This window comes from Bolinopsis microptera, chromosome 6, assembly GCF_026151205.1.
Source record: "Bolinopsis microptera isolate Bmic1 chromosome 6, MBARI_Bmic_1.0, whole genome shotgun sequence".
Classification (NCBI taxonomy): Eukaryota; Metazoa; Ctenophora; class Tentaculata; order Lobata; family Bolinopsidae; genus Bolinopsis; species Bolinopsis microptera.
Genome location: NC_087077.1, coordinates 18087008 through 18110718, shown reverse-complemented (window position 1 = coordinate 18110718; position 23711 = coordinate 18087008). Strand labels below are relative to the sequence as shown.

The window sequence follows — 23711 nt, the reverse complement described above, 5'->3', positions numbered from 1 at the left end:
ATTTGTAGAGTTCATATCACGCCTCATAGCTGTTACCAAATCTGTACACTTATTATATTAATAGAAGCCTTTCTTTCAATATTATCTACCAACTAATCATGGAGGACTTTACATATATGGAAGCCTTTCTATTTCATATGTTTGAGAGTGGTACAACTTTATGTCGTAATCTTGGTGTTTGTCTCCTGGCCTGTAGCTGCAAACCTTGCTTTCTGATAGTTTTGTACTATTATTAATATTATTCGCAATTTGTAACGCATTTTTGTTCCAAATTTTGCTTCCCACTCCCAAGCGTCCGTTGTCCGGCTTGCTAATTTTTGGTTCGCTTCTCTCTTGTTGATGGATAATATAGATAACTATAAGATACGCGTCTAACTCTAAGTCTATTCGAAAATGACCCTAGTGCATTTACTTTAGGTAAGAAGTTCTGAAATATTCATATTGTTCCTGTTTTATAGGCCGAAGTCAACGTTTTGCGGAGGAATTCACTGCGGCATAATGTCAGGTGAGCCGGATACGTCGGAGGTAGCACTGAGGATACAAATGCTTGGGAGACTCCTCGCCGACGACTCATTCTTGGACGCTGAGATCAAGAAGGAGATCAAAAAGTATGACGACGATGGTAATCTCAAGATCGATAGAGTAGAGTTCCAGAAAATGCTGAACTGCTATCTAGTGACGTTGAGCGAAGAAGGAAGTTCAGAGAAGTTTGACGATATTGACAAGGACGGGTCTGGATTTATCGAAATAAGCGAGCTTAAACAGGTTCTCCGAAAGCAAATAGTGCAGGAGGTAGACAAACTGAAGCTCCAGAACGGAACAATATTTGACTGTTAAAATTGTAACACTGAAGTTCATTTATTGTTCAAACTGATGAATGATTTCATACCCCATAAATTTGACGGACCTTATTACAAAATTAAATTGGAACTCTAATTCTCAGATCCGAAAATGAAGAAGTAAAACATATCGTTTTTGAGGTCATTGTTTCCGAATCTTTAATCGAATCATTCTGTACAATTCTATTCGCGTTTACATATTCTTAAATTTAATTATTCCGCTTTACTTCTTACATCGAAGTTTCTAAAATTTCGAGGAATGATAGAAAAAAAATCATTTGTTGCCATCTTTTTATGGGATATAGATAAGCAAATTGCCATATTGAGCACCGTTGATCCACTATTATAATTTATTTATAATTATACTACGCAAACTATCCATGCACAATTTTACTCGAACAATTTTAACTCATAACTGTGGAATCGGAATTATTCGGACTTAAAAATTTTTCAAAAACTGATCGAGCAAAATGGTTAACAAAGTAAAAATTATTTCGTTCATATGTTTCACTTTCATTCTTTGGTGATTTTGTGCTCGAAACTGTAATACTTTGTCAAAACCAATTATCACTGTTAATTCAATTGCGAGACATCAAGAGATGATTTCCTACATACAAAATACTTAAATTCCTACATTAAACTTATACACTTAACACTTTCCTTGAACTTAAATCCTGGCGGGAACAAGTAAATACATATAATATATGAAATACAATATCAACTTTACGAATTACGATTAACAATTAAATTAATAAACTTCATTACTTATCATTATTAAAACATACATAGTATGCATACGTCAACATATTTATGATAAAGTTTTATAGCTTGACGATCTCTCAAGAAAATAATTGTGAATATATGTAATATCGCCGTTTTCCCTTGCGCTGGGGAACATCTAATACTAGTACTCTCATGATAAGTATAGACAAAATATGGAACACCTAAAGATTAAGACGAAGAAAAATACAAACATGATATTTTGAGTTGGAGTTTGACCTTGTCATAAACATTAACTAAATCTGACCAAAAGTACCTATTTTTTTCCTATTCGTTATGGAAGATGTATTATTTTCAAATGCCCAATTAAAGAACACCAAAACTTGCGTTGTTTGACCAAATCTATTGGCTGTCTAAAAATTTCTTTTGATCAACTGAATAATTTGTAGTTGGCAATCTCTACTTCACATCTCAAGCTCGCGACAGTATCTCGTTTGTAGTCTTTGCGTGAATAGTATCATTAGGACATATGTGGTGCAGGGTCCCGAAAATACGCGGTATCCAGTGATGTGAATAGCTGATCATCTTGTAGTTGTACAGACCTACGTAAAAACTCCCGTCAGATCGTAACTCGGTTGAAGCACCAAGCTGAGGGGTGCAGACTCACTGCATCTGATTAATCCAGGTCTGGCTCCAGTGTACCACGCATCCGTTAAAAACATTAAAAAATTCGATCTAATAAAATGTGCCCTTTCTTCTGCTGAGATCTACTTCCACGGACCTGCTTAACTACCACCACAAACCTCCTAACTCCGTCAAATATGAATAATCACGTGGTTTTCACGTTAAAATCACTTCAATCTGAATTGTTTGTTGTTTCATCCCCTCGTCGATGCTTGATAAGTCTGAACAGTCGTCCGCCTTATTAACAGTCACCCTCATGTTTTTCCTTTTTTCTGATGAAGCTATCAGGTCGCTTCTGTCGTCTGATTCGGGGGAGTCTGTTATGGAGCAGCGCGGGGATTCGGGAATACGGGAAAAGTAATACATTCTATTCTCGTTCAGTTGAGTTAACATTTCTTGACAATATGGGAACATCAGCTCGCCTAGTGTTTCCCAGAGGGGTAAGACAATGTAGTCGATGAAACCAACCTGAGAATATTACAAATTTGTTAGGGTTTGGTAAAACCCGGCTTACCGCGGTCATTTCTTCCCCCTAAATGACCATTTAACTAGTATATGTGAACAATCAAAGCTCCCTTAAAAATTTCAGTCCAATAATAATAATATCAATATAGTCATAGGTATTGCCAAACCTGAGATTTCTCTATGGATGGATCCTGTCTATCGCACATAGGACTAAGATTGAGGCCCAGCTCCCTCTCTCTATCTCCCTGCTGGTAAAACTCCTCAATAATCTTCTCTGTCCAGGCTTTGTAAATGGGAAGAGCTTTAGTAGCTGAGCTGATGTCACAGGAGTGGACTATTCCTTGGAGTACCTGAGCGCGTTTGTTTTACAACTCCTGTCTCGTACACACACAATATGCTAATTTATCTCCACAACTAGTAGTAGTAAACCCGGCATGGGGTGGCATGTGCCTCAATAAAAATATTACAATCATTTATTATTATATCAATGTATCATTAAATATTTCAAAAATATCAATAACGTATGGTTGATCCTTCACACTTGGTAAAATATATAAGAATAAAGTTAATCTACACTAAAGAATAAATAAATAACTACCAGTTATGATGGGGTGAATATCTTACAGAATATCTTCATTAACTTTGAGGTGAAACCCGTTGCCAGTTGCATTTCAAAACATTCAAAATATGTTCGCACGAGAGACAGCGCGCAACAAATTACAAAACATTTCCTTGTGTTTGAACACTCACCAACATCCTTTCATTATAGCTCTCCAGAACAAGCTTGCCATGATGTGCAACTTTGCTACTTTCGACCGTGGTCTTGATGTCTGCCAGTAGCGACAAGTGTTTGGACATGTCAGTAGCGAGCACCAGATCTATCACCATCTTACGGAATAGGCTTCTCTGCTTGTCGTCCATTCCTGACGCCCAGTTTAGTTCATCTTCCTGAAATATGGAGTTTTCTGTTCACTGTCAACTTAATCACTAAAAAATTCGAAACTGAACCAAACTGGCTAAATAAACTCCGAAACAGGCTAAATAAACTCCGAAACAACGAACCTTGAGGAATTTAAAAGCAGTAGCAAGATGGTGGTTCTCCAACACAGCATGGTCATTGTACAGTATAGCCAGTGCGTTACTGGTGTTAGAGAGGAACTGGTTACTCAGACCAGGGTGGTCCACATCGTGTATTGCACATGCGTACAGAGCTGCGAACACCTCCAGATCCGTGAAAACTTGCTGGAAAGGTCCGGGATAAACGCTAGTACAAACGTTGATGAGTATTTACTTGTGGGTTATAAGGGTACGTGGTAACGTGAAACATCTTAAATCCAAACTTAAATAATAAATTCTAGCATTTATTAAATAATGATAAATGTAATGTCACCACAACATTTGACACACGCTGTAACCCCTTTTTATTGCGCGCGAAGCGCATGCAGCCGGCCGGCGTGCACGAGAGGTATACAACGTGTAGCAACACAACATCGTGGAGAGCTAGAATAATAAATTAGAGTCACAAAATGGCGAGTCTCACCTGAACAAATTACAAAATATTTCCATGTGTTTGGAACTCACCTCAACAACGGAGTAGCCCAGTAACACGTGACAGGACTGCATTACGTCAGCACCGTGGGTAGCGTTGTGGTAAGGGTTATTAGTGTGGTAGTTTGCTTCTATTACAAACATGTACTTTATAAAGGTGGCTGGGTCTATGTTGTAGGATCGTAACAAGTTTCGTTCCTGAGACGAGGAGTATATAATAGTGATATACGTAAATAAACTTATATGTATTATATATTTAATACATATATACAATATTTATTTTAAACATATATCGTATACATGAATGTATTACAATTTATATACAACTTGTGACTAGGTATGTGAAATTTATAAAATAAATTTCGATATTAATCGATGATAATTGATCGATTTGTACCACCTCAACTGATTAATGAATATCAAAACTCGATATCGTGACGTAACGGCTAGTCTCATACTAATCAACTAGTCAGTAGCTTACAGTTTCACACTCACCGATTGTAAAATAATATAAGCCATAGACACTAGGGGATGATCTTTACTGATTGTAGAGAATTTGAACATGTCAAAATTCCAAGTGTTTATCTGAGCCACCATCATACCCATCGCGTCGTCATCTTCAACCTGACAAAATGTTACGATTACTTTACTTTTACTAAAAATAGCAGTTTCCTTTGTCGCATCAACGTGAATACAATAAATTTCGAACAATTGATATAACTTTACCGGTACAAGCTATGATAAAAGAGCGGCTAGAAGAAAAGAGATGGCGAGAAATGTATCACAGAATGTAAACATTTGATATCTTACCTCTACGCCGTACTTCGGTACGTTTCCCTTAAGGACTTGCGAAGCTTGATGAATTATTCTTTTGGCGTAGATTGCAGGAATGCGGTTCTGCAAAGTACGAGAAATTATACTATTTTTTTTTCATCTTGAGGAGCAATTGGTAGATGGAGAAAAACAAATCTTGCCCAATAAATCCAACATTCGGTAAATCTCTGTGCGCTACTGACGAGTGAGTACTGACGAGTACTTACCTTGCTTTTCTCGAGCTCAAGTTCATCTTCACCCCTCTCAAAGTAAGTGTTAGTGACCCATTCCGCTACCTGGTTACCAGATCGGGACGTTTCTGAGAACTGACTCAGCTCTCTCGTCAACATTCTCTTAAACTGAAATATTGTGACGTTCAATCAACCGATCAAGAATCTGTTTACAGAAAACGGGCAATCACCATCTTTACATCACACTTATAATTTGGTACATTGGTTGAGGAGCTGCAGTGTAGGGGGTTACCTTATTTTGGGCCATCTCTCCGACACTGTTCCTAGCTTTTATTTTGTTGAGATGTTCTAGGACCCAGTCTATGTCAGCTAACCCGTCAAGTAACTGCTGCTGTTGTTCTACCCCTGTTAATCTTCTATCGCTAAGAGAGGGGAGGGAGTGAGATAAATGATGGTGTAGGATATTCTGATTTGCTACATTTGTCTTCAGCTTAAATTTTCTATTGCGTAGATTTATCTGGTGTCTTAATGTTTGGTCTTTAAAAATAGCAAATTTAGAAATAGAAAAATAGTTAAACTTACTCTTCATTGTTTTCATCTGTGGGAAGAGCAGTGAGGCGGTTCATCATATGTCGCACTTCTCGCAGTCTTGCCAGTATCTGAGCAAATGGAGTGACGATTATGTCATCCAGTCCGTTCCTGCAAACAAAGGAATGTTATTTTCAGAGTAAACAAATCTTACCTTATATTGAAATTTAAATGATAGAAAGTGTAAGAACTAAGACGACCCCTCTCCAGTCTCCTCTGGGGATCCCCTCTCACTACCTCCCTCACCTTAGTTCGGTTAGTTGATCCTCCTCCTCTTCCTCATCAGAGGAACAGGAGCAGCAGTATGAGCCCTCACTTTCCGAGGCGATATCATCACCGTAAAACATATGCATTTTGTTTGTTTGTTTGTTTGTTTGTTTGTTTGTTTGTTTGTTTGTTTGTTTGTTTGTTTGTTTGTTTGTTTGTTTGTTTGTTTGTTTGTTTGTTTGTTTGTTTGTTTGTTTGTTTGTTTGTTTGTTTGTTTGTTTAAAAAAAAAGTTAATTTGTTTGTTACCAGTCACATCACACCTCACTAAAAACTCCTAAAAAAGTTGGCCAAAAATAACCAGCCCGACTATACATTTACAAACCCAAATAATCTCGAAAATAGATAAAATGGGATAAAAACACAATTACTCTCTTCACGTCAATTTGCGGAAAATAAAGTCACTAAATGTAGTTCCGGATATACGAGAGCTACAATTAATTACCAAGCTAATTGGAAAAAAATTAATTTGGTCACAAAACTGTAGGAACCATCCGGCATATGACCGATCATTTGACATCACACTAATATTGTTACCTACATTTATTAATGTTTATTAATACTAATGACTAACACTATTCGTGAAAATAATGAGACAAAGTTCAAAATACCAATTATCATAATTGAATGCAAACCACTACAGGAAATATACCGAAAATTGATTGTGCGTGACTGTCGAATGTGTGGAGCGATAATTACTTAGAAAATTAATTTGTAAGTTGTAACTCACTTATCGTTTTGTATGCTGGACATGCTACTAGTCCTACTGAGGCCGCGGCTGCTACTGAGGCTGGTATCTGGTTCATTGCGGTACAAAAAGGAACCTCTCCTCTGGTCGGATAGTTTCCTCGGCATTCCCGTACTGTGCTGGGACAGGTACTCTTCTACAATCTAGAGGGAGGAACGAGGAGTTAGAATCTTAGAAAGGAAGGGGAAATGTGGGTTAATAGAAAGTTTGAGGGAAATGTGGGGATTAGAATGTTACAAATTAGAGGGGGAAAAGAGGGGTTAGAAAGTTAGATTTCCATGTTGTTACTATTCCAAATATGCTATTTTTCCAAATATGTATGAATAATCACTAAAAATGATGTTTTGAACTTGATAAACCATGCTGCAAGACTTGAATAACAAGAAATTGAAACCTGGAGGAAACTTGAAAAAACATTATCTATATTTAGAATAATTAATTATCTATATTTAGAATATTTAGAAGAAAAATGAATCAAAGATCAAGAAAAACAATCCGAAAGTGGTTCAGTAAAGGACGACTAATGAAAAATGAACACGGATACAAATCTATGTAACCAGCGTTCAAAATATGCATAATGTCTATAAAATATGTATAATGGCATAAAATAGAGAATTTTTACCAGATCATTTCTGATGATCACACATTGAGTAAACAGATGGAGTGGTTTGTACAGTGGTTAAATTTAAAATGGGTTATGTAGGTCGGGAGACCTGTGGGTCTGAAAAATCGAACTATCAAAAGTTTCCAAAATGTAGCGTAATATCCTCCACAGTTTGATCAATGAGATTGGCAATATATGTGGATTGTGGGGCCACTGTGGGTGAGATAAAGAACAAAAAGTTATCAGATTCAGTGGTGAGAACTCTGGCTCACCAATTATGTAACTCCAAGCTGGGCACACTTATTTTCAAGATACTCAAATTATCTAAGCAAATTGAGTCTCATCCCTATAACAAATTATCCCTATGATGATAAATAAAAGGATGCGATGTAGGAACTACGACAGACAACATTCGAAAGCGAGACGATGTTAATAACAGGTCGCTTAGTTACAGCTAACCCCCGCAAAGAGCTGGCACTGGTCGTGAGGCGTAATAATCCGGGATTAGGTGCACTAATTAATCGAAATGTATCCCGGCTAGTAACACTTGCCAAGACAGTGGGCTGAATAGTTAACATTTTATTTTAAAAGTTAGCTATTTTCTCTAATACTTAGTTAAATAGTTGACATTTTATTTTAAATTACTCTATTTGCTGTAATACATATGTAGTTAAAATGTTATTTTGTAAGCTATTTGCTGTAGTGATTTGTAGGAGAAAATCTGAGAAATCTTTGAAAATCTACAATACATGTTGTTGTGTTAAAGATTGATTGAAAACATTACATCATTTAAGATCGGGAGACAAATTACCGAATTAACAGACTAGAAAAATCTGATAAAGCAATAAGCAAAATATTTGACATACTACTTCATTATAAAACTTGTAAAAGATGACGCAATTATGAACAAAATATTTGACATTTTACTTCGTTTAATAATCGTCTAAGATGACGCAATTATGAACAAAATATTTGACATTTTACTTCGTTTAATAATCGTCAAAGATGACGCAATTATAAGCAAAAGTATTAAGTAATAAGTATCAGTATCTGTCTGAGAGACCAATAAGCAAAAGAACTATTCCTCTGATACGTAATCTAGATTTACAGATAAGTAATAAGTGACCGTGGTCAGTCGTATAGCCAGATATAAGATCGTGGGTACACGGTGCTAACTGCTAGTTGATAGAGCAGGCCGATAATGACCAGGACGGTACAACGAGGGTGTAATACTGTGTAGATACCAGGAGACATGCAGCGAGGTAAATATTATAAAGGAGCAAGGTAAATGTTAGAACATCTTGACACTTGGTGGGCCACTCAGCTAATCTAATAGGCTTATAAGTAGATTGGCAGGGGCCGTTCTGGAAACAAGTTTAATGAGCATAATTAATTATTACCAATACCACTTTCGAATATCTGATGCCGTGGTGCGACTGGTGTAACCAGTCTGGCGGAAACAAGCTTTTCTAATTGAGAACAATAATACCGAGCTTGTTTGAATTCTAATTTTAATGATTGAAACTAAAATTTGAGCAATTGAATTAATATTGTACTTAACTTATAAGTGACCTGTAACTAAAACTAATCCTTTACAATATGGAATATGATAAAAAGGGGATCCAGCACTTTTGTCTTCTTAACTTGAAGTTGACTTCTGAGTAAATGCTGAACACAAAATTTGGTGCTTCACTATTTCCTTCCTAATTAAAGTTCGATGAAATTAAGACAGTGAATTTGATTTTAATTAGACTGGATGAGAATCAGACCTCTCTTAATTAAATTTGCTATCTAAATCTTGTAAATTGAAATTTGAACCTATCCTGATTCCATGAATTTTGCTATCTAGACGTCAGTCCGTTTCAATTGTAAACCTACAAGAGTAGCTAGCTGGTAGAGGATAAATCGAATTCGATCAAATATGGTTTCGATCAAGTAATCAGTAGTCTTTTCAACCGACTTTTCAACCAACCTTCGAATCGACCGACATATTATTTACCATATAACCGTTACATGTACACTGTAATGTGTACAGTTTATACTATATTACACGTTACATTAATAAACATTACCGGTAGACATGACATTGTGAGAGATTTTGTAAGGACTCTCTTCGGACGATTGCCTCTGGAAGAAGTAGAAGAGTCCATCATTCTGCTAGTTTAGAAGATTCGTTATTTCCAACAACTGTTACAACGTTGAAGATTGAAAGCTCCCAAAACCAATAAACAACTAAAAAAGCTTCATCAAAATCAAATAGCAAAAAGAGTTGTGTCCTCTGAAAATAAAGAACAAGTGGAAAAGCAACAATCAATACTGCTCGTTAAAACTTGAGTCGGTAAACATGCAACTTCTTTTGATTTTTCAAGATATTGGACATCAAATTCAATGTACCTTTCAACTTGTTTCATCACTCAACAAATTGGCTTATAAACAACAAATCGGATTTTAAACAACAAACTCGGTCCGTCGTGTTAACAAAAAGGTAGATAAATGCTCAATCAACTATTATCTCTTGGATAGTATCTCAGATAGAATCCTGTGTTATTTAACTACCTTACTCGGGAATATTATAACCGGGATAAAGTGATGGGTTTTGGAAGATTCCGCCATATTTTTCCCGGTCAAAAATTTTACCAGTCATAAAAAAACCCGCCGACTCAGATTATAGGGTTCAAAGCGGGTGGTGATCATCATATTTTACCTGAAGTCTCATAATATGTGCTAGAGAAGACTTTTGAAGCAGTGGATGGAGGGCTGTAACTTTATTGGCGGTTGCTACCATAATTTCGTTATAAAAATTACAATTTGGTTATAGAAATCAGATTTCACGGTGGTCCACGGTGGATTGATTACTGGAGCAGTTGAAGATGCAAAGCCAAGACGTTCCCCAATACCAAGCGGTGGGCAGGAAATTAAGCTCCGGCTGACCTTCAGAGCAGTAGCACCATTAGCGGACAAAATGAAAGTCTTGTTAAGACAATAATACAACTTCGAATTTGACGGTCAGCAGCAGGGGGATATCAATAATGATAATGGAGGGGACATTAGCGATAATGAGAATGAGAATACGCTTTAATGAAGATTTGACTTATTATTGCTTCGATTTATTTTCCTTTAAATAGACTTGTCTATTTTTTCTATTTCTGAGAAATATCAATAACTGTAAATTGAAATAACTTCTTTAACAAGTAACAAAAACAGAAATTTTGGTTGAAAATTTGTTGACCTCTGAAAAAAAAACTTGAAAGGTCGGCCACCGGTAAATACATGACCGGGATAATTTGGCGGGTTTTGGGAAAGTCCGCCATATTTTTCCCGGTCATTAATTTTCCCAGTCATAAATTAACCCGCTATAATATTCCCGAGTAAGGTACTTACAGGTTGGGTCGAAATAAGCAGGTAATTTTTGAGGGACTTCTCTAACATATTCTCCTTAACATCTGCCGCTTCCACCTCTCGGATGTTCCTGAAGTTTTTTTTTTTCTGGATGTAGGCTCTAAGACCACCACCCCACGGCATCACGATCTACCAAACTCAAAGACTGGACAATGCACACTAACAAGGCCAACAACAGAACAGGCCAGGTAATTGTTTGCTCACAACAGAACAATACTCAACGAAACACAGGTGCTGTGGAAGAAGCTCGCAACGCAGACGAATATGGTCAAAGTACAGAGATGCAGTGACGGAACGGGGTGGCTCTGTTCGATAGAACACCAAGGACAGTGTTATTGAGTATATAGCTGCGTCACGTGATTCTGCCCACGTGACAAGCACGTGCAGTGATCCACAGTCTTGTCTCAGACACGTTAGCGTCCTCGGGTGACATGTACATTGTGGAAACTCACGCGAACTTATTAAGTACTGGGTTATGAAGGAAGGGGTATTAACATAGTACACGACTTTGCAGGTGACAGTTCGCTAAGCTAGACAATATTAAACATCTGTAAGTTAATAATTTTACTAGCTACAATTTTAATAATGTTCGAGGATGACGACAGTACAATGGGTTAGCCCGAAAGTGACAAGAATTCTACGAAAATAGAGATACAATGACGGTGGGATATAGGATAGAAAAGACAGCTGCTAGATACGGAGACTGCAGTAATGGTGGGTATAATAGGGTAATTGAGTTTTGTTAAAGTAGGTAAGAACGGTAAAGTGTCGGGTGGAATAGAAGAAACCCGTAAATAAACAATATAACTAATTTATGTTTTTATAAAAAAGGGTATTTTGGAGGGTGGGAGTAATGGGAACAATTTAGTCGAGACTTTTTCATAAACTTTGTGCGTTGTAGTAGTATCTAAACTTTTAGGTCATACTCATAATAAATTATCATAACCCAAAATATCAACAACATCAAAGCATCAACATTTTTTGTCAAATATTACTGAAGCAATAGTACTGTTAAGAATTGGGATTTGACAGATGGGCATCTTTATGAACAACTTTATTACTGTAATGTAGTTTACTAATGAATTAGGTTTCTTACGAAAGGGTGTTATAATATCTCATTCCTAAATTTATATATTAAGGCAGGAATTGAGGAATTAGGTGTTCAGGCTGTGACTTGTGGAGTACGAGTTAATATTCGAGTTGTGGAGTACGGTTTGTGGAGTACGGACGAGAAAGCCTCCCAAAGGAGTTACTTCCTGTCTACAACCAACATTCCGTTTATAAATAATTGTTTCTCATAAAATTGTACACTTGTTTAACGTAATGTACTCGAAGCAACGAAATAATCGAATCATAGCGATAAGAAATTATTGAAGTTCAGTTAAGAAGTTGGCAGAATATCAAACCTTAGAACCTTGGCAAGTCTTACAATTGTCGTTCTCTCACAATGTGTACAACTACTAACGAAGAAAAAATAAAAATTATTGAAAATATTACGGAGCGCTTTGCCAATAGTTTATTCGTCTGAGAACCACTAATTAATCAATTCACAATATAAGAGAAGAAACTTAATGATGAGTCATTGAACCACCTTGCATTTTTTTTACTATCGAGGGATAATTTGTAAATGCATGTTATTATATTTGATGGCATCATGTTACTTAAAATCAAGAGAAATAACGTTTGTACATACGAGTTCCAACAATATTCCACGATTACAGATGGCAGATCGCGCTCAGAACTAGTTCTGAAGACACAAAAAAAACAGCGTGATACAGAAAGAGATATTGGTATGTGGTGATGATGATAAGACAAGCTGATATAACGACGCGCTATCTCCAACACCACCACCCGGGGGGTTTCTTTTGTAGTTGATTGCATACCACCACCTTGTACATAATTACGATATGAGAACTTCTCTCCGAACTTGCAACTTGCAGTGAATATGCTGCATTTTAGCTCATGTGCAAGTAATGAACCGTATATCTTAAGTAATGAACCGTATTTTATCTGGGAGAAAAGTAGTGGTTCTCTAGCATGTAATCATGAAATGAAAAGTTTCTCTATCGCCAGTACTGCATAGAGTAACAAGGATTGGATAATTTTCGCGCGATAAACGGTCAGCAACCAACTTACCAATTCGTTTATTTTTTGACTGAAAAACGAAACATTCGAAATAAGGTGATCCTCTTTACTCTAGTAGCAGGGATAGTTGAGAAAATGTTCTCCTCTTTGATCTATTAGATCAAAGAGGAGCACATTTTCCAATGGATATTAACAATTGGGACAAACTCTATAAACCGCTAATGATAGGTGTTCTAAGTTTCTGATCGTACGGTTGTTGCGACAAAGGAAAACGAACTTTCTTAGGTAAAAATAGTCCGTTTACAATATGTTTTAAAATTTAAACAATAATCTAATGTTCGAGCTTTTCATTTAGAATTAAAACAAGTCCTTCATATTAACTATTAAGAAGCTAGGGATATAAATTATATTTGATAAATGAATTGCACGATAATGTGTGCTGTATAACTATAAGAAACACGATAAAGCACACGATAAAGCACACGATAAAGCACACGATAAAGCACACGATAAAGCACACGATAAAGCACACGATAAAGCACACGATAAAGCACACAAGGATAAGTTGTAAACAGCACATCTATATCGTGTAGAGTGTGATGGTAGTGCGAGCAGGTGCAGTTGGAGTGCAAACCTGCACATCATAGCTCCCCCGTTAACTGTAAACTGATATAACTGTAGAATCTACGGTGTAGATCAAACACATCTACATTCTACACGCTACATTTAGTCCAGTTCTAAGTGTGAGGTTGACCATTTGGGTGGTAGATTGTTAGGGGGGGGGGGGGGGGGGGGGTTTTAGCAAGCAGCGTGCAAAATAGGGATTATTTCTGTCGTGATATTTGTATTATTGACTGGAAAATGAACCGAAAAACGTTCGAAGCAATACGTGGATGAATGACTGGCAAGGAGGAGTAACAGTGTGATTTAGAGAAATAAAATGGTTCAAATTGTTTATAGCCGGAAATGGTTCATGGCCAAAAATGGTTCATAGCCGAAAATGGTTCAAATATCCCGGAGATCACACTTTTTTACGATATTTCTCAACCTCTGTTTTATGGTGTTGAAAAAGCATAGCACCAGATACAAAGCGATAAAGATAATTGTCAGAGAAATTAAAATGATGCATAAATGAAACAAATTATTATTGAATATTTAATTTGTTTACACATGTCTCAGAGGACCACCATCGGTAAGACTAAGATTGTAACTAATTCATGGATTGATAATTGTCAGTAATGGAATCATTAAGATTTTTACAAGAGATCTTAAACAATATCTCAGAATGTGTGTCTGTCTGTGTGTCTGCCTGTCTGTGTGTAAGAGTTACAGGACTGGTTTTTTCGGTATAGTGCCGAGAAAACTCTGACGAAGCCAAATGATAAAGGTTTTTTAAATCGGTCGGTGGTAAGTGATTTAATTGTTGGTTTTGTACCACAAATGTGACATAAAATGGATCACGTTTTCTCCCTTCTCGCCCTCTCTCCCATTACTGCATAGGCAGCGTTGGTACATAACTCATAATTAGGTTAGACTTAAGCCTCGATATTCACTGTCATGTAATACTATAAGATTATTAGGGGAGGGGGCACTCATTTCGGTCTGTTTGGACTGTAGAGAGAGTTTATACTTTCGTACGACAATGTTATGCGTGTTTTCAAATATAATAGGCGGGTTTATACTTTTGCATTTCAACTGCGATAGTGAAGTCCCGGCCGTAGGCACTAGGCACGGGTTACACTAGTAATGCTATATATATATAATGATAAAAGATTCAGCTTTATAAATCGATCAATAAATTAAAAAGAAGTCCCGAATAAAACAATCCAAGAAGTTACTCCTAGAACTGGCTTTTAGTTTGAGCGATCAGAAACATGGACACAACCACTAACACTGGATTTATCACCTGACACTTTAGTTTATTAATGGAATCGTGAAAGTCTCAGTCGAGGTTAATTCAATTAACCTTGAGGTTCGACATAAATAATTGAAAGACAAAGTGGGAGGTACACACACCTGGTGCTTCCAAACTGTTTCAAATATTGAATTCTATTTCAATGTGGTGACGTCATTTGACAATGAGATATGCTGGTCGTCATGGTTGTTGAAGCAAGGGTCATGACGTCACAAAATTTGAACACATACAAGAAATATCTAGCAACATCTCTTGCTGTACGAAGAAAAGTGGTGGACGATTGAGAATTTTAAAAGTCAATAATTGTCATGATATTTAACTATTATTTCCACAGTATACAATAACTAGACACAAATTTTCTTATCGAGTAGTTTTATTGAGAATCAGTGTGCGTTTCTAAGAAATTATATTCAGATCAACAATGAACAAACAGGTCGTCCACACGAGAAAAGTGCACAGAGTGTCCAACAGTCAATAGTGTTCAGTGTCTGATTAATAATCTCTAACATCGCAAACATCATATTCGCACTCCTGGAATCCCCACACATTCTCACACACATTATCTATTCACATATCTTACATATTTCCAGCCAAAATCCGCACAACGATTACATAGAACACACTAGTTACTATAATAGTTCAGACGAAAATGTCAGGACGAGTTTGACATTTTCGTACGTGGACAGCTACTACAAGTTACCAGCCCCCTAAATCCTAATCTACAAGTTACCACATTTACTAGCCCCTAAACGGCAATACACCCACTATACTACAGTATCATTATAGCACCCTTTACCTTGCCTAGACCATGCTAATGAGTAATGACCCAAAGTTTTTACATAATTGATATTGTAACGTATAGTACATACAATTGACGTCGCGAAGGCTTGAGGTGGGCCAATTTGCATTTTCTCGCCGCTCCGTATTTTAATTGGTACTGTCATGAAAATTGCCAGATCGTGATCTTTTTGGTCTATAAAAAATACGGGTCCGAGTTTATTTGTAATGAAACATTTGAGTTGTTGCACATAATTAAGTATGTAAGATAATAGCTTACTCAAGATTTGGGAGCGAGCATAAATGCTGTTAAAAACAGAGCTTAATATCTGCTCTGGGATGTAAATGAGCAGGGTTAAGAAAGTTCCCGCCTAGTCATGACAGTCATGATCAGTTCCCAAAATGAACATGCTCTAACTGTTCTCGACGATTACAATTATCATATTTATATCCTTTTCGTGATCTTCTAGAATGTTTTACACGACTATCTCTAGAATTGGCAGCCGATACGGGCCGATATTATATTATTACGTAGGCCACTTGAAAACACCAGCTTGGATCAATAAATTGGGAAAGAAACTCGAAATAATAATAATTCAGCTACTTTCACAGGTGTGATACTACTACTAAGGAAGCTGCAGAACAACAAGCAACAAACAGGATGCATGAGAGGTCTCAAGCCTCATTTATAGGAAAAAGAAGTTACTGTGTGGTGCAGGCTACTCCAACGACTAGGAGGAGATCTTTCCAAGTACAAGTAAGAAAGTTTTACTTGGGGAAAGTGGGCATATGGTTACCGCAAGAAAACAGGCCGACTATAAAAAAGCAGGCCAATCAATATGATCAATGTTACATTTTACTGAGGAAACAGATAATTGGCCAAGAAAATTCATACTTTTTAATCTGATATATAAATTACAGGTGAGGCATTTATGTTAAAATGACTATGAAGTATGAGTGATTCCAATTCTTGGAAATTGGAGGAAAATTCTAAGGTTGTATACATTATACAGTATGGCAAGATGAAAATACTCAAATTGTTCATCGAATGTTGTAAATCTATCGAAATAAAATAATATTGTAAGTTCCCCCCCCCCCCCCCCCCCCCCAAAAACCATCAATAACTTACATGAGGGTTCATAGTTTCATTGTTTACGTCGTTTTTTTCTCGCTGGTCCGTACTCTCCTCTGCGAATGACAGCCTGAAATTAGATTTTGTTAAAAAAAGTTACTAATTATCCAATTATGACCTGAAATTTATTGTTATAATTTCCACCAAAACAAACTGACACCCCAAAACATACTACATTTATATCTATTATCTATGCACAACCAATACCAAAGCCTCTGCATAATTGATATCTCAACTCAGAGAACCTGCGACTTAAAAAAACAGAATTTTACAGTTGTAACAGAAAGATCGACTTAGACTGTGTTTTCAGGTTTTCGTTACCACTTATATTGTCAGGCGGATAATAATTAACTGATTTTGTTCAAACTGAGGAAGGATATGCAAGAAACTACACAGGAGCATGCGGGACCTTAGCTTGTGATCTACAAATCACAAGCTTGTGATCTACAAATCACAAGCTTATGACCCAGTCAACCTCTCTGTTTAGTCTCTCCGCCCCCCCCCCCCCCCCCTTCCTTCCGCCTCCCCATCCTAGTGATGACAGTAATAATGGTACACCTCTGGATCCCTATAATTTACCGAGGCGTAAGAAGGTCTATCTCCCTATAATTTACCGAGGAGTAAGAAGGTTTATCTCCCTATAATTTACCGAGGAGTAAGAAGGTCTATCTTCCTATAATTTACCGAGAAGTAAGAAGGTCTATCTCCCTATAATTTACCGAGGAGTAAGAAGGTCTATCTCCCTATAATTTACCGAGGAGTAAGAAGGTCTATCTTCCTATAATTTACCGAGGAGTAAGAAGGTCTATCTCCCTATAATTTACCGAGGAGTAAGAAGGTCTATCTCCCTATAATTTACCGAGGAGTAAGAAGGTCTATCTCCCTATAATTTACCGAGGAGTAAGAAGGTCTGTCTCCCTATAATTTACCGAGGAGTAAGAAGGTCTGTCTCCCTATAATTTACCGAGGAGTAAGAAGGTCTATCTCCCTATAATTTACCGAGGAGTAAGAAGGTCTATCCCCCTATAATTTACCGAGGAGTAAGAAGGTCTATCTCCTTATAATTTACCGAGGAGTAAGAAGGTCTATCTCCCTATAATTTACCGAGGAGTAAGAAGGTCTATCTCCCTATAATTTACCGAGGAGTAAGAAGGTCTATCTGCCTATAATTTACCGAGGAGTAAGAAGGTCTATCTCCCTATAATTACCGAGGAGTAAGAAGGTATATCTCCCTATAATTTACCGAGGAGTAAGAAGGTCTATCTCCCTATAATTTACCGAGGAGTAAGAAGGTCTATCTTCCTATAATTTACCGAGAAGTAAGAAGGTCTATCTCCCTATAATTTACCGAGGAGTAAGAAGGTCTATCTCCCTATAATTACCGAGGAGTAAGAAGGTCTATCTCCCTATAATTACCGAGGAGTAAGAAGGTATATCTCCCTATAATTTACCGAGGAGTAAGAAGGTCTATCTCCCTATAATTTACCGAGGAGTAAGAAGGTCTATCTTCCTATAATTTACCGAGAAGTAAGAAGGTCTATCTCCCTATAATTTACCGAGGAATAAGAAGGTCTATCTCCCTATAATTTACCGAGGAGTAAGAAGGTCTATCTTCCTATAATTTACCGAGGAGTAAGAAGGTCTATCTCCCTATAATTTACCGAGGAGTAAGAAGGTCTATCTCCCGAATAGTGGACAGTCCTTGCTCAGACCACCTCCGTTCAGGATCTGGGTATACTCGGTACCAAGCCATATCTCACAATAATACCTACACAAAAGGCAAATAAAAAGAAGGTTAAAGTGTAAAGTGACGCAGCTGCCAAAAGGAAGGATTATACCTTACAGGATATTTTGATGTTGTTTAATTTATTTTATTAAGCCAACAGCGGAAATCCTCGAGCTATAATTGCGATTAAAATTCGTGTTGGTGAAAACGGAACTTTAGAATTTCCTATTTTAAATCATCCTTTACAAGCTGGCTCAAGATGTTCAATTATTTCAGAATTTTAACACTATGTTACAGTTACTTAAAATATAAAATAAAGACAATGCTGTAGGAGCAGAGAGAGCACGGTATAGAGTGCTCTTGTATTGATGAGTATGTTGATTATTGTTGATTACATATGCTGCTTGGTCTATGGCAACAGCTACTAAAGTACTAAAAAGGTAAGTATAACAGTGTTCAGGGTCAAGCACAGCAAATAACACTTGTAATGCGGAGAGAAATACGGAGAGAACCGACTAGAACAAGAAGGATGAACTGCCGGGTGCCATGTCAAGAAGTAAATAGTAACTAAAAGGCGGCTCATGTCTTTGACATAAAGCAACACATTAAAACTGGGTAGTAGTTACACGTTAGTTACAAGTGTGTCAAGACATTGCCAGTCATGGTGTAGTGGTGGGTGTTAAATTACCACACTCATACGGTTAACTGTTAACCAGCACTCAGTAGAACAGATGGTTATCAATAACTGTTCAGTGTGTCGGGGAGAGGAGTGAAATATGAAAATGCTGCTCAAAGAAATTGGCTGATGGGTGCTTTTAACCACTTATTGAGTTATCACCGTTGTAAAAATGGGAGGATGCTGAAATTACTATTTGACATGTCAAATAGCCAATCAGTGATTTAGTGAGCTACCAGTTTATGACACTTCTTTAGAAATTAAAGAACGATCCAGAGAATAAATCTTTGAGCGGTGAGTTCAAAATATTATGATGATGATAGATAATAGTAGGTGCTACTACCCGCGTTTATTGATTAAGAAAGATTGCGGAAACGTAACGAAGGCAACTGAAGCAGAGCAGTGAGTCATCACAGTTATTTACAAGACACAAGGTATTTACAAGACAAAAGGAATCGGGTGCCTTGCTCATTACTCAAAGTTAAGATAGTGAATAGTATTTAGTATATTGGTAAATACATTGCCCGGTATGGTAAGCAATTATCAATCTTTCTAAAGCTAATACAGTACTGTGGAAGTAAATAGCTGGCAGTGGGTTAACCAATAACCATCACTCATTCCTGCCCTTCTTTGTTATCATATAATGATGTTTTGCCTAGCTATGATGTCACTGAAGTAGTGGCGCACAATGTATTAGGACACCAATCTTATAGTAACAAACTAATCAATTACATGGTTATATTGAATATTTGGATTATTATTCTGGGGCACCCCTACTTTGGGCAGATTTGCGATGAGTCCAACGAAGTACCAGCCTCCTCCCTCAAATAAAATTAAAATTCTGTTGATAATAATTATTATATTATAATATTCACTTAATAATTATTATCGACAATCGGATGCTACATTTGTTCAAAAGCTTTGGTACGTGATTTCCGTAAATTTATGATAGAATTCAGTTATAATATTACCATCGAGTAAGTAATGAACATAAAATTAAGGGAGATAATCAAAATAATTACAGGAATTAAGAAATGACTGTGCAGCTGCAGCTAGCATAAATAATTATATAATATTTTAGTTCAAAATATATATCAAATATGGTCTAAACGTAACGTGGTCGAATAACCCAGCTGCAGACAATGACTTGAAGATGGCTAATTTATTATAAATTTACTCGTTAAATAACATTTACATAAAATTTACTTATTGAAAGTACAAAGTTATTAGTACACAATCATTAATACCTTTTTGGGTCTCCGTTGATGGAATACAGAACTATATCCATAGCACAGAGCGGGTCCTTGTTCAGGGGGTCAAGCAAAATATTTCCTTGTGTTTCAACGGAGGCGAGCATAATATACCGTTCTTTTACCATGTGTTAAAACTTAAAATGGAATAACCTTGTTGTTAAAAAAGTTCAATAAATCGACTACCTTACTCGGGAATATTATAGCGGGTTAATTTATGACTGGGAAAATTAATGACCGGGAAAAATATGGCGGACTTTCCCAAAACCCGCCAAATTATCCCGGTCATGTATTTACCGGTGGCCGACCTTTCAAGTTTTTTTCAGAGATCAACAAATTTTCAACCGAAATTTCTGTTTTTGTTACTTGTTAAAGAAGTTATTTCAATTTACAGTTACTGATATTACTCAGAAATAGAAAAAAAGACACGTCTATTTAAAGGAAAATAAATCTATAGCAATAATAAGTCAAATCTTCATTAAAGCGTATTCTCATTCTCATTATCGCTAATGTCCTCTCTCTTCTCTTCGATTCACTGATTCATGGGCAAGTGAAGTGAGAATCACGGTCCACCCTGAAATCTGATCACAATGCTGGCAAGCATTACCGTCGCCCTTATATTCACAATACTATTTACCCCCTATACTAGTATATCCCCTTTATTGTTTTCCAGGCATTAAGACTCATCGAAAGTAGTTCAGCAGTTATATTTAAGTTCAAAACATTCTAATTCAATGTTAAAGATGACAGGAATAAGAAATAGTTATGTGGAGGTTTTTAAGAAATTTGAGCAAAATACGCACCAGCATGTTATACGAAATTAGGTAAAAAACCCAAAATCGCCACATTCAGGTGCCTTAAAAACCATGTTAAAATTGAGTTAGAGATCTGAAACTTTGCAGGGCGTCTAGACCTTGTCCAAATCGACTGTAAAAAAAATTTCATGTTTCAGGAGTATTGGGAAGTGGGTTTTCTGGAACCCCTGTTTTACAACAGATTGTCGTGAAGTATATCACAGTGCTGGCAAGCACGACCGTTGCATTTATTGTGGGTATACTATGTACCCCATTTACTATTATACCCCCTTTACTATTATACCCCCTTTACTATTATACCCTCTTTGGTGCACGCGAAGCGTGCACTCCGGCCGGAGGCGGCGGCCGAAGGCCGCCGCCTCCGGCAGGAGTTTTTCAGACATTAAGACTCATCGGAAGTCGTTCAGCAGATTTATTTTAGTTCAAAACATTCTAATTTGATGTCAAAGATGACAGGAATAAAAAATAGTTATGTTGAGATTTTTAAGAAATTTGCATAAAATACTCGCCAGCACTGTTATACGAAATTCGGTAAAAAACCCAAAATCGCCATATTCAGGTGCTTTAAAAACCATGTTAAAATTGAGTTCGAGATCTGAAATTTTTCAGGGCGTCTAGACGTTGACCAAATCGACTGCAAAAAAAGTTTCAGGTTTCAGGAACATCGGGAAGTGGGTTTTCTAGAACCCCTGTTTTACGACAGATTGTCGTGATACATACATACATACATATACATATACATATATTCAGGGATAGACGCTTTGCCAGTCAATTGTAGCCTGTATTTAATTGTCCATAGATTGAAAAGTATAAAAGATACAGCCATTTCCGACCACAGGTCTTGAAAATAATTGTTTACACTTTAGTTTACATTGTATAAACAAATTATTTGACGTCATGAACACCCTTTGATGACGTCATCAAGTTAACCGTTTTTAAAACTTGATTTTTGACAAAGTAATAACTTTTAAAAATGATTTTACACCATTAAAAAGTAATTGTATTCAAAATCTGAGGAAATTTTTATCTTAGATAATTGTTCAAGCATTCTGAAAATCTACCGGAAAGTTTTTCTAGCTTGCTCCTTCATAAAGATATTCGTCATTGAAGTTTGTGCTTTTTTGAAGAATTATTTTATAAAAACGTCAATTTTGCGATTTAGTATTCTCTGGTGTTGGGCCATGCCTTGAGTTGTGGAGCTCAGTTCTGCTTCCTATAGGTATAAATTGTGTATTAGGCTAGTTTTAAAGTTGAAAATCGAAAAGTTGCACACGTGGGGACACGCCCAAATTGATAGAAAATCGCTAAAATCACTGAAAATTGCTGTTTTCGTCATTTTCTGTCAACTTTAGAGTGCCGTTGTGATTACAATTCTTCTTGAAATACTTTGAAACTTTGCATGCTTATCAAACTATATATAAAACAATTACATGCAAAAATTTACGGCGATTCAAATTTGGATGCGCACGCAACGTCCGCTCAAAGTTTGCACGCGCGAAAGGTGAGAATTTTGCTCATTCGTGATTTCCAACAAATTCTGCTTTGCCACGACAGTTTAATGTCATTATATATGAATTTAATGCCAACTTGAATGAGTATTAAGTGGCATATTCAGTCAGTGATCGACCGATATGCTTACCTAAACACAAGGAAATGTTTTTTAAGGAAAAATTTCGAAATCGTTGAAACTTCCTCCTTATTAATGAAGATATCAGTTTATATTTCGACTTTATAAAGTACCCTGACATTATAATCAAAAATAGATGATATTTGACCAAAACCCATAATCATGGGTAGAGTGGACCGCTGCCAGTGTCTCTCTTTCCCAAACAAAAGGAAATGATATTAATTTGATTGACCGTTCTCAAATGCAAAATGATACCGAGAATGAAATCGGTCGCTCGCTTTTCCCATTCATTTACAATTGTAATAGACTAAGAAAAACTACCCAAAGGCAGCTGTACTCGGCAATAAAGATTCAATAAACTTCAGCAGTAGTAACTACCACCCTTATCCCGAAATACTAGGTATCGACCCGAACGCAACCCAAAGAGATTTTTACAGCATCTGATTGATGTAATCAATCGAAACTTATTACAATTCGAAAGCCGTGAATGAATGGGAAAAGCGAGCGACCGATTTCATTCTCGGTATCATTTTGCATTTGAGAACGGTCAATCAAATTAATATCATTTCCTTTTGTTTGGGAAAGAGAGACACTGGCAGCGGTCCACTCTACCCATGATTATGGGTTTTGGTCAAATATATATATTATATATATATAGACGCTTTTGCAGTCAATTGTAGCCTACATTTAAGTGTCCGTAGATTCAAAAGTATAAAAGATACAGTCATTTCGAACCACAGGTTTTAAAGATAATTGTTAATACTTTAGTTTACATTATATCAAAAAATAATTTATTTTCATCATCATCACTTGATGACGTCATCAAATTAAGTGTTTTTAAAAC

The 23711-nt window shown here is 36.6% G+C and overlaps 2 protein-coding genes across 11 annotated transcripts in view; one reads left to right on the top strand and one right to left on the bottom strand.

Annotated features, from left to right (window-relative positions):
- The first annotated feature begins 498 nt into the window (after positions 1-498).
- LOC134817466 (squidulin-like) lies at positions 499-837 on the top strand. Its single transcript, XM_063826606.1, has one exon. The coding sequence runs from the start codon at positions 499-501 to the stop codon at positions 835-837; it is 339 nt and encodes a 112-aa protein (XP_063682676.1).
- A 135-nt stretch (positions 838-972) lies between these two features.
- LOC134817539 (3',5'-cyclic-AMP phosphodiesterase 4C-like) overlaps positions 973-23711 on the bottom strand; it is a 91056-nt gene continuing 68317 nt past the window's right edge. For 9 of the 10 annotated variants that reach the window (XM_063826695.1, XM_063826697.1, XM_063826698.1 and 6 more), the window contains 12 exons: positions 16771-16843; positions 6844-7004; positions 5843-5959; positions 5553-5682; positions 5297-5428; positions 5067-5153; positions 4752-4880; positions 4290-4454; positions 3771-3950; positions 3459-3656; positions 2876-3058; positions 973-2711 (listed from right to left, as the gene is read on the bottom strand). In XM_063826695.1, the coding sequence (XP_063682765.1) occupies positions 2400-2711; positions 2876-3058; positions 3459-3656; positions 3771-3950; positions 4290-4454; positions 4752-4880; positions 5067-5153; positions 5297-5428; positions 5553-5682; positions 5843-5959; positions 6844-7004; positions 16771-16843 (1867 nt within the window). In that variant the 3' untranslated portion in view covers positions 973-2399. Of the gene's footprint in view, positions 2712-2875; positions 3059-3458; positions 3657-3770; positions 3951-4289; positions 4455-4751; positions 4881-5066; positions 5154-5296; positions 5429-5552; positions 5683-5842; positions 5960-6843; positions 7005-16770; positions 16844-20422; positions 20569-23711 lie in introns of those variants that run through there. The other variant, XM_063826701.1, reaches the window with a different exon arrangement.

Coding starts and splice junctions, on each gene's coding strand:
- LOC134817466 (XM_063826606.1), top strand. CDS start 499: ATGTCAGGTGAGCCGGATACGTCGGAGGTAGCACTGAGGATACAAATG.